Source organism: Geotrypetes seraphini, chromosome 9 (assembly GCF_902459505.1).
Source record: "Geotrypetes seraphini chromosome 9, aGeoSer1.1, whole genome shotgun sequence".
Lineage (NCBI taxonomy): Eukaryota > Metazoa > Chordata > Amphibia > Gymnophiona > Dermophiidae > Geotrypetes > Geotrypetes seraphini.
In genome coordinates this window covers 156,245,186-156,263,870 of record NC_047092.1, presented here as the reverse complement: position 1 = coordinate 156,263,870, position 18,685 = coordinate 156,245,186, and the positions used below count along the sequence as shown (strand labels likewise).

The window sequence follows — 18,685 nt, the reverse complement described above, 5'->3', positions numbered from 1 at the left end:
GCTGGAAAAATGAGAATTGAACAGAATGATAATAATGACCTGTCTGTGTTGGTGGAGACAAAGAAGGCATACAAAATGGAAGGCATACAGCATGATGCAGACTGAAACGCAAGTTTACAAAATGGTTGTGCATCTCTCAAACTGCTATCATCTCACAGGAAAATGAAACTTTGCAGCACTGGACAGAGGCAACATGTCCTTGGCTCATAGCCCAAAGATATTAGATAGAACAAAATGGCCTTCAGATGCGCATGAATGAAGATGAGGAGAGGAAGCTCACCTTATTATTACATCATTAGAGGACCACCTGATTTATTGTGAAACATAACTAACTTTGCCCTGAACACGTCCTATTCCTGAGCCCCTCTTGCCAGCTCTCATGAACCAGAGTTGCTTCTTTTGTCCATTGCTTTCTCTGTCCATATAAGGTGAGCTTCCTCTCCTCATCTTCATTCATGCGCATCTGAAGGCCATTTTGTTCTATCTACTATCTTTGGGCTGTGAGCCAAGGACATGTTGCCTCTGTCCAGTCCTGCAAAGTTTGCAAAGTTTCATTTTCCTGTGAGATGATAGCAGTTTGAGAGATGCACAACCATTTTGTAGACTTGCGTTTCAGTCTGCATCATGCGGTATGCCTTCCATTTTGTATGTATATATATAAAAATGTGTAGAATGCAGCTTGGTCTCTCAAGAGACGTTTTCTTCACTGATAAGAGGCCGGCACTCTGTCATGTTGTAAAATCTCTCTCCCTGTGTGCTGATTATATGCTTAGACTTTTTTTTTTTTTTTATATAATTACTTTGTAATGCTGTTCACTTGCTAAGAGTATAATCCTGTAGAAATAAAATATCAGCATTATTCTAAGGCACATAGCGTGTGGCTTGGTCATTCTCTCTTAGATAGAGGGATAAGTGATAGAGTCCAGCAGCCGGCTCTTTCAGAATGTGCAAGTACGCCTCTGTGTCATCCAGAGAGCCAAGAAACCTCTGGGGCTACTGCTGCAAAGACCGAATGGACGGTCTCCATTCGAAATTGAGGAATCTTGAGAGCCGCAGTCACGTGCTGAAGATCCAGAATAGGCCTCCAATCTTCTGAGCCTTTCTTTGGCATGATAAAGCATATGGAGTATCTGCCTGACCCCGAGAGGTCGGGCGGTAATCTAATCTAATCTAATCTAAACCTTAAGTTTATATACCGCATCATCTCCATGAGAATGGAGCTCGACACGGTTTACAAGAACTTAAAATAGTGGGTAGAGAAGAAGAAAAAGGATTACATGAACTTATGTGTAGAAGGGGGGAGAGAAAGGGGGGAAGGATAGAGCTACAATTTGCTGAAAAGCCAGGTTTTCAGTTGTTTGCGGAATAACTGAAGGGAGCTCAGGTTCCGCAGCGGGGTGGTGAGGTCGTTCCAAAGACCTGTGATTTTGAAGAGAAGGGATTTTCCCAGTTTGCCTGAATAGTGGATGCCGCGTGGAGAGGGGAAGGCTAGTTTAAGCCTTTGGGCAGTTCTGGAGGAGTCGGGACTGGAGGAGTTGAAAGACAGTGGGATAAGAGGAGGCAGGATTCCGTGAATGATCTTGAAAGCCAGGCAGGAACATTTGAAATGGATTCTGGAGATTATTGGGAGCCAATGAAGTTTGGCAAGGAGTGGGGAGGCATGGTCAGACTTGCGTTTTGAGAAGATCAGTTTGGCTGCAGTATTCTGGATTAGCTGGAGTCTTAGAATACTTTTTTTTGATAGATTTAAGTAGATGGCGTTGCAGTAATCTAGTTTGGAGAGGATGATGGATTGGACAAGGATGGCAAAGTGTTGTTGGCTGAAGTAGGATCTAGCTTTCCTCAGCATGTGAAGGCTGAAAAAGCATGATTTTGCCAAGGAGTTGAGGTGGTCATTGAGGGAGAGAGAGGAATCGATAGTGATACCAAGGACCTTGCATGAGAACTCGAGCTGTAGTGTATCGCCTGTGGGTAGTGTGAAAAGTGTGGGCAGGTGTTCGAATTTTGGGCCAAGCCAGAGTAGTTTTGTTTTAGATTCGTTTAGTTTCATCTGTACCGAGAGGGACCAGGCACGGAGTCTCATTATGCAAGCTGTAATGTTTTCGTGGAGGTTGGTGAGGTTCTGGTCAGTCTCAAGGAGGACAAGGATGTCATCTGCATAAGTGTAGATTGTTTCCAGGGGGGATAGTTGAAAGAGTTTCAGGGAGGACATGTAGATGTTAAAGAGAATAGGGGAAAGGGGTGATCCTTGAGGGACACCGCAAGATGGAGTCCAAGGAGTGGACAGGGTGCCATTTGTGTAATGGCTCTATAGCTTGAATATCCAGCAAGTGCTGAACGGTGGCTTCAAACTTGAGCGCTTTGTTCAGGCAACCTAAAGGAGAGTCCATGAACCAATCTGTCAGAGGTCGAGCAAATTTCTGTTTGTAGCCCAACCGAATAACGCCCAAGACCCACTGGTCGGACGTAATGTGCATCCAGGCAGGAAGAAACGTTGAGAGCCGGCCCCCTATCCGCAGATTGCATCCATTGGCCTGGCGTCATTGAGCCTTTCTGGCAGAGGGTGCAGAAAAGGAGGTGGAAAGCTGGGAATGCCTGTAGCCAGTATATAATCATCTGGACCTGTGAAAATCTATGCGACGTGGCATTTGCATACGGTCTAGAACGCCATGAGCCCAAAAATTAGAGCAACCAGAACCTCTGGAGGGACAGGGTCCAATATCCGGCAGAATCAGGGCGATGGTCCAGCCCAGAATCCATAAGGTCGTTCAGATCTTTGCCCACTATAACTGCCCATTAAAAGGCAGCCTAGCCAAAGTAGCCTTGGAAGTGGAATCAACAGCCTGTTGGCGAACCCAGAGCAATTGGCGGGCAGAGATGGAGTATGCAGACACCTTTGCCAAAACTCATGAGGACATATAATGCATCCGCCATATAATCTGTCCCAGCTATCAGAAGTTGAGGAGGGGGATTCACTCTCCAAGGTGCATAGTCGAGAGAGACAGGCGAGTGCGACAAAAGACATCGCCAAAGCAGCTGCATCAAAAAGTATCCTGAGGACCACATCCACCCACCAGTCCTGCATGTCCTTTAACACAACACCACCCTCACTGGGGAGAGAGAAGTGTTAGTCATCCATCCACACTAGACTGACCCAAAAGCTGCTGACACTCCTGTGCCACAGGATACAAGTGGGATATAGCTCTAGCAATTTTCAGCAAACTCCCCGAAGAGTCAAACTGATCTGAGACCAGAGTACTTAAATCAGGGTGCAAGGGAAAGGCAGCTGACTGCAAGTGTACACTACTTAGCAAGGAGGAAGAAGTGGACAAAGCCGCCTGAGTGACTAAATTCAATTCCTGCAATAACTCAGAAATAAGGTCTGCTGGGCATGATGGACCCCTGCCAGGTCAGACCAGGGGTCCATCGTGCCCAGCAGCCTGCTCCCACGGCGGCCCTCCAGGTTCTTGACCTGTAAGTTCCCACCACCTGAATTGTTTATGCCCTAATCCTGAAGTACCCTGTATAGTACCCCTCTATCTATACCCTGTAATCCCTTTCTCCTTCAAGAAGTCATCCAAGCCCTTTTTGAAATCCATTATTGTACTCTATCCTATCATCTCTCCTGGAAGCGCATTCCAGGTATCCACCACCCTCTGGGTAAAGAAGTACTTCCTAGCATTCGACTTGAAAGGAGACAGATTCAAGACGAATGCTAGGAAGTACTTCTTCACTCAGAGGGTGGTGGACACCTGGAATACGCTTCCAGGAGAGGTAATAGGACAGAGTAAAATAATGGGTTTCAAAAAGGGCTTGGATGACTTCTTGAAGGAGAAAGGGATTACAGGGTATAGATAGAGGGGTACTAAACAGGGAACTTCAGGATTAGGGCATAAACAATTCAGGTGGTGGGAACTTACAGGTCAAGGACCTGGAAGGCCGCCGCGGGAGCGGGCTGCTGGGCACGATGGTCCCCTGGTCTGACCCGGCAGAGGCAATACTTATGTTCTTATGTTAGGTCTGGCAGAGCAGTGAATTTAAATAAGTGCAGAACAGAAGGATCAACCACAGGATCCAAGACCCCAGAGGGATCCACAGAATCAGCACACAGCCCCTGATCTCCCATTCTGGAAAGTGCTGTACCTGCTAACAAGGGATCAGTAATAGTGATTGTTGCTAAAGCTGTGAAAACAGGTTTAGCGACGATCGCTGACTTTAGTACATCTAGCACTAAGTAACATCTGAATTGCATAAAAGCAAAGGAGGCTCCCTTACTATCCGCAACTATCCGCCGTATTTCAGGAAATGGGACTGGAATTCTCTGGAATTCTGTCATCTCTAAGAAGATCCCTCTTTGTAGCCCATTCTTGTTCCTGGATTCTGTAATTAATGTAAAAACACAAACCTGCTGTAACAATCTCCTAAATACCCACAGCTCTCTCTGAAAGCTGCCAATAGCTCTTCTTTTTCTGGTGATTCTTTCAAACTGGGATCCATCAGAGCTGCTCGTATTAACAAATGTGCTTCACTGAGAAGATGAATGCTACTTTGGGTCCTGATAGTTTCATACTTTCTACTGTATTCAACCTGGGAATAAGATAAAGAAACACATACAAAATTACACAGCTTTGCATTCACAAGTCAAAAATAATTTTCAAGATTAGCAAAACTTTATGCTACTATACTGAATTATATAGGTCTTGATTTAAGTCCTTTAAACCACAAAGAGACTATTATGGCTAAATGCCAATGTTACCAATGCATAAACAAAGGCAGGACAATCAGAAGGGTAAGCTTAATGGGTATGGCTGAGATTTTTTGAGGACACCCCAGACCAGCCACAACATAGCAGGACCCCCCGCCTTTTAGCCTTGAGTGGTCTGGAGCACAGAACTCTGCAGCATGGTGGTTCACAACTCTTGTTTGAGGCTTTAAAGGAAGTTAAGTTGTTAAGACATCTATCAATCCACATGTGATGTCAGAAATACAATATAATTATTTACATATTTGGTTACCTTGAAACTGATGTTTTGAAGGGCTTTCTGAATAAAGCTCAAAAACTCTGCAAAAATAAGAAGATCCACCTTCCATCTACAGCCAGATTTTTTTGACAGCAGTAAATGTATAGGTTTGCTAGGTAAACAGAATACTATATATCTTAATGGAAAATTCTGATTGTAAATTTTCTATTCATATGACGGAAAATTAAGCATGTGACTAGTTATCAATTTTGACCAGATAGAAACAGATTCATGAGCTAAATTATAGCTGGGTTTTTTCTTTTTAGTAATAACCTCCATTACACTTACCCATTCGTGGTTGAAGAAAAGCTGCTGCCACCAATTCTGTATGCTTATCCGGCAAGGAGACCTTAAGCATCTATGCATGCCTAAAGCCTGCCAGGTCCCACCTTCTCTGAGAATCTCAGAGGAACAGGAGCAAGCAGGCTTCAGCATGTACAGATGCTCAAGGGCCCACACCAGATTAGCATACAGCATTGGTGGCAGCAGCTTTTATTCAACACCAAATGGGTAAGCATAATACCAGCAGGGCGAGAGGGATGTGCGCATGGAGGGCAACAGCAGGGATCATCTTAGGATTGGGAGGATAGCGGTGCCAGTGTTTATCAAGGGGATGAAGGGGGGAGGGGTGTATGACTATAGCGCTGGTTGTCATCAGGGGTTAAAGAGAGGACAGGGAAAGGGAATGGGGACTTATATACCGCCTTTTTGTCACTTTGGTATTTCAAAGCAGTGGGCATTAGAGGATTAAGTGACTTGCCCAGGGTCACAAGGAGCAGCCTCAGTGATTGGGTGGTGGCTCAAATATAAACTGAGATCCTAATTTTTGGGCCCTTTTTTTGGCCCCAAAATCTTGGCTTATATTCGAGTATATATGGTACTTATTATAAGTAATATTATATTATTTTTATTTATAAAAACTTAAGACCAAATCACTACAAGCCAAAATACCATTTCTTTGTAAAGCTGAATAGTTGGAACAGAGTTCACAACATATAAATTCCAGCCTGGCTCAGTCTCTGGAGGTGGTTTGTATTTAATGCTGCCAGCTTTTCGGGAACTGAAAAGAACACAGAGAGAAGAAATATAGTTATTTTAATGCATCAGTTTTGACTCATGATGCCCCATATAATTATTTGCATCAGGTTTGCTTGCATTTCAGTTCAATAGTACATTTTCCAGGGCCACTAACTATTCCTCACAATAAGAGAGTCAAAAATATACTGGGTACAAAGCCAATGATACCAGTTCTAGATATAAAAATAGGTTCCCTGAAATATACAGGGCTAACAAAAGCTTCTCATTGCAAATGAGTGGAAAAATAAAGAAAGCAGAGAGCAGTCTGGAGTAATGTTGTTAAAAAAATGGTCATGTTTGGGAAGCATGGGTAAATTTTTTTTTTTAAACCCCAAAACTGGGTAAAAATCAAAATGGTACATCACAGTAGAGAGCTGCATGGGAATGGGGTATTCAGGGATCCCACAGGATGTGCATGGAGGAATTAGTTTATCCGTGGCTCCCATAGCAGTGCACCTTTCTCAGATGTCCTTGCTGCAGCTGAACTCACTTTCTTCACAGGCTGCTGGCAGTGCTTTCTACACGCTGCCAGCCGCTGACCTGAAGCATTCCCTCCAACACAAAACACGTCGGAAGGAAGGCTTCTGGGTCAGCTGCTGGTTGCATGTAGGAAATAATGTCGGCAACTGTTTGAGAAGAAATGCTGCACGGACTGGGAGTTGTGGGAATGGAGGATAAGAGATGCGGCAAGGGCTCGGAAGGGGGGGAGAGAAAGAAATGCTGCTGGTGGGGGAGGGAAGACAAAGAGATAATTGTTGGATATGGGTGCATGGAGCAAGAGGGATAGAGAGAAGGTACTCATAGGGAAGGAATAAAGATGGTGATGGAGAGTGAAGGGAGGAACAGATGGAAAGAGTTGCAAGAGGGAGAAATGTTGAACATGGTGATGGAAGGGAAGGAAAAATGTGGCATGATGCTGGAGAGAAGTGATATGAAAAATGTTGGGCATGGGGCTAGTGTGGAGGGGCAAAAGATGCTAAAAGGGGCTGGAGGATGAGAAAGGGAGAAATGTTGGATGTGGCAATAAAGGGGGGTGGGAGAGATGCATCCTCTATCCCTCTCTCTTTTCTCACTCCCTTGGCACATGGGGGTAAAGGAGAGAGGAAAAAATGATGTTCATGATTGGGGAGAGGAAAAAGAGGGAGATAGATCCAGGAGCAGATGGGAGTGAGGATGCTATACAATGGGAGGGAGGAACAGAAGAAAGAAAGAAAGGAAAGGAGGATAATGATTGGAGGATGAAGTGGAAGGGACAGGGAGATTTTAGGTTTTGAGGGAGGAGGGGAGAAAGAGGGAACAGATTTTGGGCAGGCAGGGAAAAACTGGGAATAGTGACACCATTTGGGGAGAGGCAGGGGGAAGGAGGGGATTGGCAGGGAAACAAATGAGCAGAAGATACTGATTACAGTGGGTAAATATATGGTAATGAGGAGTAAACTAAAAAGATGGAAGGGAACAGAAGAATGGTCGAGAAGATAGAAATTTGATAGGTAGCCAAAAAGTAAAGAAGAGAAGGGAGCAAGAGGGTGATATTGAGTAGACTTAAAAAAAGGAGGAAAGAGCTAAATGAAAAGATTAATATGTCAGAGACAGTTGTAGTGAGGGAATGGAACAAGACAGAAGAAAAGACCAATGGACAGCAAATACTTGAAGAATTTACAGAAGATAGGAAAAAAGAGAAACTGGAAAAAATAAGTCTCCAGACAAAGGTACCTTTAGAAAATGTGTAAAGCAGATGTCTTTGTATGGTGCTCAACCGAGAAAGAAATTCATTTCTGTTTTTATTTCTCCAGTGTTGAAGTACTCGCTGAGTTTAACTTTTTGGGTTTCCCAGTTCAATTTTTGTCTATTTATTTTTGTTTCTAATTTGTGAACTCTTGTTCTGTATTTGGTGAAGGTCTGTCAGTGTGACAGTAATGGTAGGTGGGGAGCAGTGGGAGTCCCCCTTTATTTTCTGCCCTAGGCACCATGTCCAACACTAGCCCTGATCCGTGCTGTAGCTGGTGGAAATCTTCAAGCACCACCAGCTGAGGACCTCCTCCAAAAGGTGGCCATAACTCCCTTCTAGCAAGCAAAGAAGTTACTAGCAGCATTCTTGAACCACTGAGATGCCAGCATCTGTGGCTTAGGGATGTTGCTGCTGCCTGCCAAGCTTGGTAAATGGGAATTTTGGCCACCTTTGGAGAAGTCTTCAGCTGACATAGCTTGAGGGTCCTCGTCAGCTGAGTACTTATATTTTATATCTACATTAGAGGCTCTGTCAGAGACCCATTTACAAAGTATGTATTCTTCCCAATTAATACTTCCAAATTAATAAAGTGTCTGCTTATTTGAACATTGGTCAGTTTATGGGGATGGGTGGGGATGGAAGAAATTACTTGTAGGGGATGGATTTGATTCCAGTAGGAACTGACAGGGATGGGTTTGATTTCTGTCCCCATGCAACTCTCTACACCACAGTACACAGTCTATAAAAACATTAAACATTAAAGAAACAGTCCTCAAAATAAAGTACAGTGGTTTACAAGCATAAGTCATTCCAGAAGCATGCTCGTAAACCAAATTGCACGTATATCAAAGCGAGTTTCCCCGTGGAAAGTAAGGGAAACTCGCTTGATTCGTTCCCACTCCCCGAGGCCAGCAGCACTGCTCTATCCCCCTGAGAACCAGCATTGCTCCCCCCGCTCAAGAAGGCCCCCCCGTGTGATCCGGAATCCCCCCGCCACGATCCGGCATCCCTTCACGCGATCTGGCACCCCCCCCACCCACCCGAACACTTCGCTTACCCTCCATCTGGCACCTGGCACCGGCATGTCCTGTGCATTGGTGCCGGTGCCAGGTGCCAGATGGAGGGTAAGCGAAGTGTTCGGGTGGGTGGGGGGTGCCGGATCGTGGAGGGGAGGGCGCTCGTACATCGAGGCAGGCTCGGTTTGCGAGGCACCAATTTTGCAAATGTTTGCTCGTCTTGCAAAACACTCGCAAACTGGTGCACTCGTAAACCGAGGTACCACTGTACTGTAGTTTAAATAGAAAGAAAAGATAGGTTTACACTTATTTTTGTTCTTCATCAGTCCCACTGTTCCCTCTCTCCCATCACATCCAACATTTCTCCCTCTCATCTCTCTCTTCCCCATGCCTCTCCCACCACCAAGTCCAATATTTCTTTATCCCTTCCTATGCCCACCAATTCACCTTTCTTCATTTCCCCATGTATACCATCTCTTTCCCTCTCACTGAGACACCCATGTCCAACAATTCTCCCTTTATATTCCCTCCCCACCTCAGCATCTCTTTCCCTCACTTCCTCCATCCTATGTCCCCCCAAGTTCATGCTCCCCTCCCTCACTCCATTCTGTGTTCCGTGTTCATGCTCTCTCCCTTTCTTCCATTCTTTGTCCAAAGTTTGTGCCCCCTCTCATTCTTCTATGTCCCAACAGCAATCCTGCTTCTCCCTTCCTATGCCAATGCAGTTCCTCTTCCTCCCTTCCTGTCCCAATGCAACTCATCTCCTCCCTTCCATGTTCCAACACACCCCTTGTTGTCCCCCTCCGTTCCTCAGCCTGCTGACCTGGGCCATGAGCAGCTTTGCAAGACCAGGGGACCACGTGCTGGAGCCACCGCTTGTGGCTTTGACAACAGAAGTGCAGCTGGGAGGAGGGAGCCGGCAAGAAGAGGTAAACGCAGGAGGCACGAATTTGGGATGCAAACGGAGGGAAATGACAAGGGGCACAACCTGGACAGTTGCCAGAACCATGATATCAGCCCCTCCCCTCCCCACACAAAAAAGAGACACAGAATTAGATAAAGCCTTTATCAAGGACTTACAAAGTTCTTTTGGGAGTTTCCCTTTCTGTGATATTTTCATCATTAGCTTTAGTCAGAAGAATTACATGGTTTTTGAAATGACCCAGAGCTTTCAATCCTATAAAAAGCTGCATTCTTAATGCACAAATATCCATGGTTACAGGAGGACAAGCCTGTAATAGATATATAAAAGCATGAATTTGTAATTATGGGCCAATATACTTTATCATAGGCACAAAATAAAACTGTGTTTTAGTATACTTACTTAACCAACCCCCCCTCCTTTTACAAAATCACAATAGCGCTTTTTAATGCAGGCCAGCACACTGAATGCTCTGCGCTGCTCCTGCTCATAGGAACTCTACCGCTGTTTTGTAAAAGGGGGAACAATTTAGAAAACATACAGATATGTAAATCAGTAAAATAAGATGCACTATATGTAAAAAAAATAAAAAGAATACACTCCTCCCTCAATATTCACAGGGGTTAGGGACAGAGCCGGCCCGCAAATATTGAAAATTCACAAATAACTTTTGGGACAACTCTGACCCACCTCCGCCTCCCTCCCAGCATCCTGTACCTTATCTGGTGGTCTAGCAGTCTTTCGGGGCAGGAGCGATCTTCCTATGCTCCTGCCCCGTGCAGATCACTCATCCCAAATGGCTGCCATGAGTTCCCGTAGTCTCTCGAGACTACAACGGGAACTCACGGCAGCCATTTTGGATGAGTGATCTACACGGGGCAGGAGCGTAGAAGATTGCTCCTACCCTGAAAAACCGCTAGACCACCAGGTGAGGTCTGGGAGGCGAGAGAGAGGTGGAGGTGTTTCCGGTTTTATGAAATCGTGAATTGAAATCGCGAGTCCTAAAACTACAAATCGGGAGGGGGAAGTATAGTGAAAATACAGTTTCACTTTTGTTGGTACTCAAAAAAAGAAGAAATCAAGCATGAATTCTTCTATCAATATAGTATTATAGAAAAAGGCAAATAGTCCTTTGGTATATGATGTCAGACTTATCAACAAGTCACGTTTCTTCTACCATGGGCTGACCTATGATATCAGGAAGTGCAACTCTAGCCATTTTATTGAGCAGACTAAATGAACAATACAGGTCTTTATGAAGTTACAATATTACTACCACTCATCACTGGGGATATGTATTGTTCTTAACTGGATATTACCTAAACTACATAGCTACTAAAACAAAAGACCTCAGCAGTTCATGTTAAAAAATAAAACTGATCTTGGTTTCATAATATCATCAGCTGTGGGACCAACAACCATCTTGTGTTAAATGATGTTGGTATGTCCCTTGTATTTTTCCTATTAAACTTTACGGTTTTGTCAAAGTGTTGCAATGTCATTGTTTTGATCGCACCTTCATGGTTGTATCAATGTATGGATCCTCATCACGTGCTGCTGCAGCACTGCAGCGTGCTGTATAACACTGTAAGTTGTTGCTGAAGAAGAGTAAAACAGATAGCGTAAAACACCAAAACGCATTTATAATTGCAATACTTTTCCAATGAGATATTCAAGGTGACCCATCAAAAGCGTGCCGCACTTTGGCGTGCTGACAATTGTGCGTAGGACGTATGCGGTCGCCGCTCCTGCCGCTTGCACTGTAGAAGGCCTCAAGCTCCCTTTGGGGGGGGGGGGGAGTGTGTGAAAAACTCCCGATCACCGAAAACTGAAAGGAAAACGGGAGTTTTTATTATACTTGGGGGGGAGGGGTTCCCTCCTCAAATATAAAATAAATCCCACTAAAGGGTATTCAAAAGAGATTGTGGAGAAAAATGGTCTCAGAGACCTACTTGGATAAGAATATTTCAATCCAAGGATATTTTAATCCAATACCAAGTTATTCAAGGTTTATGACTTCCATCACTGACCAAATTACCTTCACTTCCCTATTTGTGTAAACCAAATTGTACTGTATCATAAATTGATTTTTACTTTTTTTTCTTTTTTACAGACAGCAAAATATCACTTATCTTTAAAGTGTGCAGAGTATTGATAAACCCGACGGGGACCCATTTCGTTGCTAAACGCGGCTTTTTAAAGGGTTCTCAGGACACTGCCAAAATATAAAACACAAACCAAAATTAATAATCTCATTCTATAATTAAACTGTGCCCTTACACTGTGTCATAAACCTTGAATAATTTGGTATTGGATTAAAATATCCTTGGATTGAAATATCTGTTTCCAAGTAGGTTTCTGAGACCATTTTTCTCCACGATCTCTTTTGAATTCCCTTTAGTGGGATTTATTTTATATTTGAGGATTGTTCCTAAAGAATCCCACATACCATCTTCCGTGTTTTCACTGAAGGGTTCCCCCCCCAACGGAAGCGCAAGGACCTCTACATGTACTGGGGGGGTAAGGCTTTAAAGCTGCAGGAGCGGCAGCATGCATACGTCCTGCGCGCAATTGTGGGTGCGCCTTTGTCCTGCGCACAATTATTAAGGAACCACACAAGATATATAAATCAATCAACTGATCATATCACAAAGGGCCCTTTTACAAAGCTGCGATAGCAAGTCTCAGCAAGGCAAATTGCTACTGCGGCTTTGTATAAGGGGCGCATAGAGAGATGTCACTTCACCTTTCACTACTCCAGGTGCAGAATTACAGCTCTGTTTACTAACTTGCGTTAACGGGTTAATATTTACCAATGCAAGCTGACACACGTTATTTAACACAGGCCTTTTTTATTTTGTTCTCAATGAGGCCTATTTAATTAAGGAGCTGCAAGCAGTGTCTATTTTAAGCCAAGATATGGGCATCCAGGTAGATTACAAACAACAATCATTATATTTACTTTAACTCCATAATGTATTGTAAACCGCTTTGTATCTGCAGAGGAAGGACAGTATATCAAATAAATATAATCATATTCACTATTCTCACATAAAATTATCCAGATAAAAATTTCCTAAACCACCAAGAGCCTGGTATTCAGCCCACAGCGGTCAGTGGTTTTTAAGTCACTGACAGCAATAGGCTAAATTAGGGCTGGATATCTAATGCTAAGCCAGACAACGGCATCAAATATCACTGTCAGTGCAAGTTACCTGAACTTAATTGTGAGTCAGCTGATTTTCAAACCAACGACTAGTTAGCTCGGCAAATAAAGCAAGGACAGACTTTTTATAGCCCTACTTTTAAGCACTTACTTAACTAGCTGGTGGACTGAATATCATTACTAACTTATTCAAGTGCAGGCTCCACCAGAAAATGACATTCATGCGACCCTCTGTGTATAAAGGCTGCCCACCCTTGTTTATATGGTTCCATTTATCAGATTTACATGAAATAATTAGCTTAAGAACAGCACAAATTTTGTAATATCAACCTCATCACCGACATTAACAGAAAATATCAAAGGATGCAAACAATAATTGACTACCTTGTAATGACATGTAAGAACTGAGGTGTAAGAACAGCTGCCTGAGATCTCTCAGGATACTGGTAAGTAGAAATCAGTTCTGCTGAATTTCCAGTTATATATAGGTATCCAATGTGCGGCATCGAAAAGAAGCAAAAAAGGCTCAGAACCTCTTTATTATGAGTAGCAGTACTGCCCTCCAATGAAGTGGGAGTCCCTGTATTAAAAAAATAGAAGCAATAGAAGAAAATGTAGAAAAGCGAGATTGTGGTTGAATTTTCACTCACCATGTATAAGTTAATTCATAACTACGGTAATCCCCTTGAAGGAGAATTTTCAGTGCGTCTAGAGGCAGATGCCACTTATATGCATTAAAGCACCATAAAGTGGCAGTTAAGCACCTATATGTATTATGCACTATTCTATAAGGTAGTATCTAACTGCAAGGGGGGTGCACATGTAGGTGGGGCATGGTCAGGCAGTGGGCATGTCTCCCCATTACATATGTAGTTTATAGAATACTAAGAACCAGGCACATCAGTTTACTCCTGCCACCAGCACAGTGTAAGGATGGCACATCTACATGCAAGAATGCCAATGCCATTGCTGACCTTACACTAGTATTCTGTACAGAATCTTAGCGCCAAGAATTTGTGCTAAGTGCACAGCATTGGGACATCAGGACTAGAAAATGACATGGAGACAAATTTTCCCCCTTTCCTGCAAGCTCCATCCTTGTCTGCACAAGCCTCAAACACTTTAACATCATAAGTGTTCGAGGTTTGTGTGGTTAAGACAGAGCTTACAGGAATGGGACAGGGGCAGGGACAGCGACAAAACTTACAGGGACGGGGCGGGGGAACTGAGTTCCTGCGGGTATGGAGACAAATTTGTCTCTGTGTCATTCTCTAGTCAGGACTGAGCACCAGTTTATAAAATTGTCCCCAAATTATTGATTTATTCATGCAAGCTGCACGTCTGAAAACTGCTTCCCTGGATGCAGCTATACCAAATATATTATTTTACGATACTTGTAGCTGTATACAGAATATGTAGTTAGGCTAAAGGGAAGGAAGGAAGACATGTAGATTTCATCTTCAAATCTAAAATGTATTATTTTCCGTGAAAAAGTGTCCACAGACAAAGCTGTTGCAAATGTCTATAACCACTTTGTACCCTCAGAAAGTTTCAAAGCCAATGTACATGCACATATTTTTGCTTTGAAAAAGAGAGGAAGAGTTAGCAGTTAAAAAGCACTGATGGTCTTAGCCCTACAATGCAAGATTTAAAAATTGCATCCCCTCCATTACGTTTTCTCAGCTGTAAGTACACACCAAATTTCCCAATTTTCAGTTCAAGGGGAAATACTGTGAGCATGACATAGTTAAGAAAAGTGAATTACAATACTACTGCTATAAAGGAATCTTTATATAATAAAGCTTAAATATTCAGGCTCTTGAAGAGAAGGGAGTGGATGGGTCCTAAATTACACATCCTAAATGAAAATTAATACTACTAAGAGCTGCAGGAAGATTGCAATGAAACACCTTATATATTACACAATAAACTTCTGCTCAAACAAGAATGGCATCAGTCTTGTTATATATCTAGGGTTACCAGACATCTGGAAAAACCCAGACATGAAATCTTTTTAGAGGACTGTCCAGGTGTCCAGATGGACTTTCCAAAACCTGGCAGTTTGTCTGGGTTTTAGAAAGCCATGACAAGCTCCAGCCGCATCTGGAGGGCCTCTGAGCATGCAAGGATGACGTCACACACATCCATGCATGCTCCAGGCCCTCCAGATGCAGCCAGAGCTTGTTGGAGAAAAAGAGGAGGTTTGTGGGGGAGGGTATGGGCGGAGCCAAAAGTGGAACTGGATGGTCTGGGGCTGAAAGGGCTATTTACCTGCTCTGTATATAGGCAACAGCTGGAGAGAATGCAATCTGGTGTCTTCAACTGAAAATACCTGAGAAAAGTCTGGAGAAAAACATCTAAAGAAAAAGGTAATAAATTAATCAAACAATTTTTCAGCCAAGTCTCAAAACAAATATTCATCTACTAGAGCAACAATGTGTTTGATGAAGCCAATGAGCTGGCTCCAAGCTTCCTCTCCCCAGACCAGACCAATCTATCTCTGCCAGTAGAGAGCATAGGAGAAAAAGAGTTTGCACTTTTGGTGGTCAACCCCGCCCCCAATACCACTTGCTTCTTATTTCTTTTTTCCCCTAATGCCCCCACCCTTCTTTTCCCTATCCACGTCCATCATCCTCAAGCAGGAACTATGCAAGAGGGAATCCTGGATCCAGCTGCAACTAGATAGAGAAGCTACTACAGTCTCAATCTCCATGGATGGAGCCTTAATCATACAGCGACCACATGAAGAAAATCAAAGATAGACAAGAGAAAAAGGAATATGGCAGTGTGTATGGAGAGGGACCGAGGAAAGGCTGCCAGCCAGGCGACAAAATCCAACAAGTGTTTTTGAGAGCCCTTGAGACATATGTTGATACATCACTGAAGGATTCAGCTATCAGGAAATTAGCCTTCCTAAAAATACAAGTTAAAAGCAGGAAACCAAAAATAAATACTACTACTACCACTGCTAACAGCAACATCCAGTTTAACAACTGTCATGACCCAGTGAGACCATTAACACAAAACATATCTGTAAAATGGATTACAGAAATATGATCCTAGATAGAAAACAGATTTACAGAAGTGTGAGATTAGGTAGGAAAAAGTAAATTTACAGTAGAATCTCAGTTATTTGGCACCCATGGGGATTGGTGGATGCCGGATAATTGTTCTTCTGGTTGATTGAGATCTGTGTTAAAAAAGATTTCTAACACACTCAGTCCCCCCCCCCCCGAAGCACCAGTGGACCTGAGCTGCAAAACCCCCCTCCCTCCCTCAAGCCCCAAAGCAGCAGAAGCAGGTGCAGTCCTGAGCCATGAACCCCCCTCACTCCCTCATTCTGACGCGTCAAAGGAAAGACCCTGTCGGGGTTGTCCGCCAGCAGCCTATTTTGAGCGCTGACTAGCTGCCGCTTCAGAGAAGGAAGGAGGAAGGGGGTTCTCAGCTCAGGACCATTGTCTGCTTCTGGGGGGCTTGAGGGAGAGGGGCTTTGCAGCTTAGGACCGCTGCCACACTGGTGCTTTGGGCAGGAGAGGGGGAGGTTTGCATCTCAGCTGCTTCAGGGCTTGAAAGAGGGAGGGAGTGGGGGGGATTTGTGGCTCAGGACCGCTGCCGCACTGATGCTTCGGGGCAGGAGAGAGGTGTGGTTCATGGCTCAGGACTTCTGCCACTTTTAGTGCTAAGGGGCTTGAGGGAGGGAGGGTTTGCGGCTCAGGACTGCTGCCGCTTTGGGGGACTCCTCCCGCTAGCAATTTTACCAGTTGGATGAGAGTGCTGGTTAACAGATTCTACTGTACTTTTTTTTACTTAATTGCTTAATGTTGGGTTTTACAAAACCAGAGGCCAGTGAGGTAAATGCTCCGATGCTCACAGGAACTGAATGAGCGTTGGAGTATTTACCTCCCATGGTTTAGTAAAAGGAGCCCTAAATGCCCAAACCTTTTAAATTTGGAACAAAAAGGCCATTTTAATATTTTGACTAAAAAATTCATCAGCTTATCTTAGACTAGTTTTGACAAAACACTGCTGAATCACTATTTTTGTCTTTATTGGCATATGCTACATTAATACTCCTGGCCTCGATTTATTTGTCGATTCAATAAGACTCAAAGCAAATTATAACAGAACATTTATCACAACAAATTCACAGACAACAAATAATCATTTAAATCAGTGGTTCTTAAACCTGTCCTTGGGGACCTCCCCAGCCAGATGGGTTTTCCAACGTTGGGAGAAGGCTTGAGGGCTGGCGACGTGCAATTACTACACGCTGGCCCTTACTTTCTTTCAGTTGCGGTGCAGCGGTGGTGGCGGATCCTGGCCAGAGAAGGAAGAATCAGCAGAGGGTAGGCAGGCTTCAGCGCGGCAGGGAGGGAGGAAGGCAGTGTCCGGCATGGCAGGAAGGACAAAGGCTTGGAAGGCAGTGAGGGGAGGAGGCACGAACTCGGGACATGGGAGGGAGGGAGAACGCAGGACAAAGGCAGGAAGGCAGTGAGGAGGCACAAACTCGGGACATGGGAAGGAGGTAGATCAAAGAACAAAAGCTGGAAGGCAGTGAGTGGGAGGGGGCACGAACTTGGGACATGGGAGGGATGAAATAGAAAGGGACAATTGTTGGGCCTGAGTGAAGAAAGGAAGGAAGAAAGTAAGGAAGGAGACTCATGAAATCACCAGACAACAAAGGTAGAAAAAATGATTTTATTTTCAATTTAGTGATCAAAATATGTCAGTTTTGATAGTTTATATCTGCTATGTGTATGGTGTATATATGAAAAATGAATAAACAGCCTGGCAGGGAAGGGGAGACAGGGTGCACAGCCTGGCAGGGAGTGAGGGGGGCTGGGTGCAGAGTCTGGTATATGGTTCAGAATGGTTTTTTTCTGGTTTTCCTACTCTAAATCTAGGGTGCATCTTATGGAGCGAAAAATACGTTATTTGTAATTTGTGAAAAGTATGTATTATGAAGTCTTAAAGATAAAATATGTGGTAGACAATATTAAAATAGTTGATTAAAATAACATTTGTGGTATTAATTACTTAAATAGCTTATTTTATAGTTTGAGTTATACATATTCATTAGGGATATCTTGAAAATCTGACCGGCTGGGGGTCCCCCAGGACAGGCTTAAGAACCACTGATCCAAATAGTCAAGACACTCACATGTATCATCAATATTATGAGTACAACTTATTGCCTTTAAATTCAAGAGGCTTAAAAACACATTCCACGTGGAATAACAAAAATGTGCTGGGCTATTAATACCTATATAAAATGTATTGTACTTGGAAGCACAGATCCTCTTTGGTGAGACCAATTGACTCTAATGTGACTGATATTCCAGATGATCTGCTTTCCTCGCCAAAGAGTTCCATAGGTCGCTGGCAGATAACAAAATCATCTGATTCAAGTGGACAAGGTGGTGATGGAGGAGTGTGGTTGGTTGGGCCTTAACAAAAAAGAAAAATAAAGCTTTCAAAGTAACTGCACTTCTGACAAAAAATAAAACCACCTTCTCAAATGCAAGCAAGCAAGATAAATATCAGATGTTGCTTGTAATCAGCCAAAAGGTATGGGTAGTGGCATTCCTCGATAAACCAACACATTCAGTGAAGCCCATGGGAGTCATTGCTAATAAAAATGCATGTTGGCTATTAGTAGCTTAACTCCTGCTGATGTTTAAAAGGAACCAGCAAATAAGAGGAGCAGCTTAATGGTTAGGATCCCATTGCAGCTCCTTGTGACTCTGGGCAAGT

General features: G+C 43.6%; 1 protein-coding gene across 2 annotated transcripts in view; it reads right to left on the bottom strand.

Moving 5' to 3' along the window:
* The window catches only part of HPS3 (HPS3 biogenesis of lysosomal organelles complex 2 subunit 1), a 48,199-nt gene that overhangs the window by 24,064 nt on the left and 5,450 nt on the right, over positions 1-18,685 (bottom strand). For both annotated transcript variants that reach the window (XM_033957794.1, XM_033957795.1), the window contains exons 3-9: positions 18,195-18,378; positions 15,203-15,288; positions 13,316-13,511; positions 11,282-11,363; positions 9,924-10,075; positions 5,973-6,081; positions 4,406-4,587 (exon numbers count right to left, since the gene is read on the bottom strand). In XM_033957794.1, the coding sequence (XP_033813685.1) occupies positions 4,406-4,587; positions 5,973-6,081; positions 9,924-10,075; positions 11,282-11,363; positions 13,316-13,511; positions 15,203-15,288; positions 18,195-18,378 (991 nt within the window). The remainder of the gene's footprint in view (positions 1-4,405; positions 4,588-5,972; positions 6,082-9,923; positions 10,076-11,281; positions 11,364-13,315; positions 13,512-15,202; positions 15,289-18,194; positions 18,379-18,685) is intronic.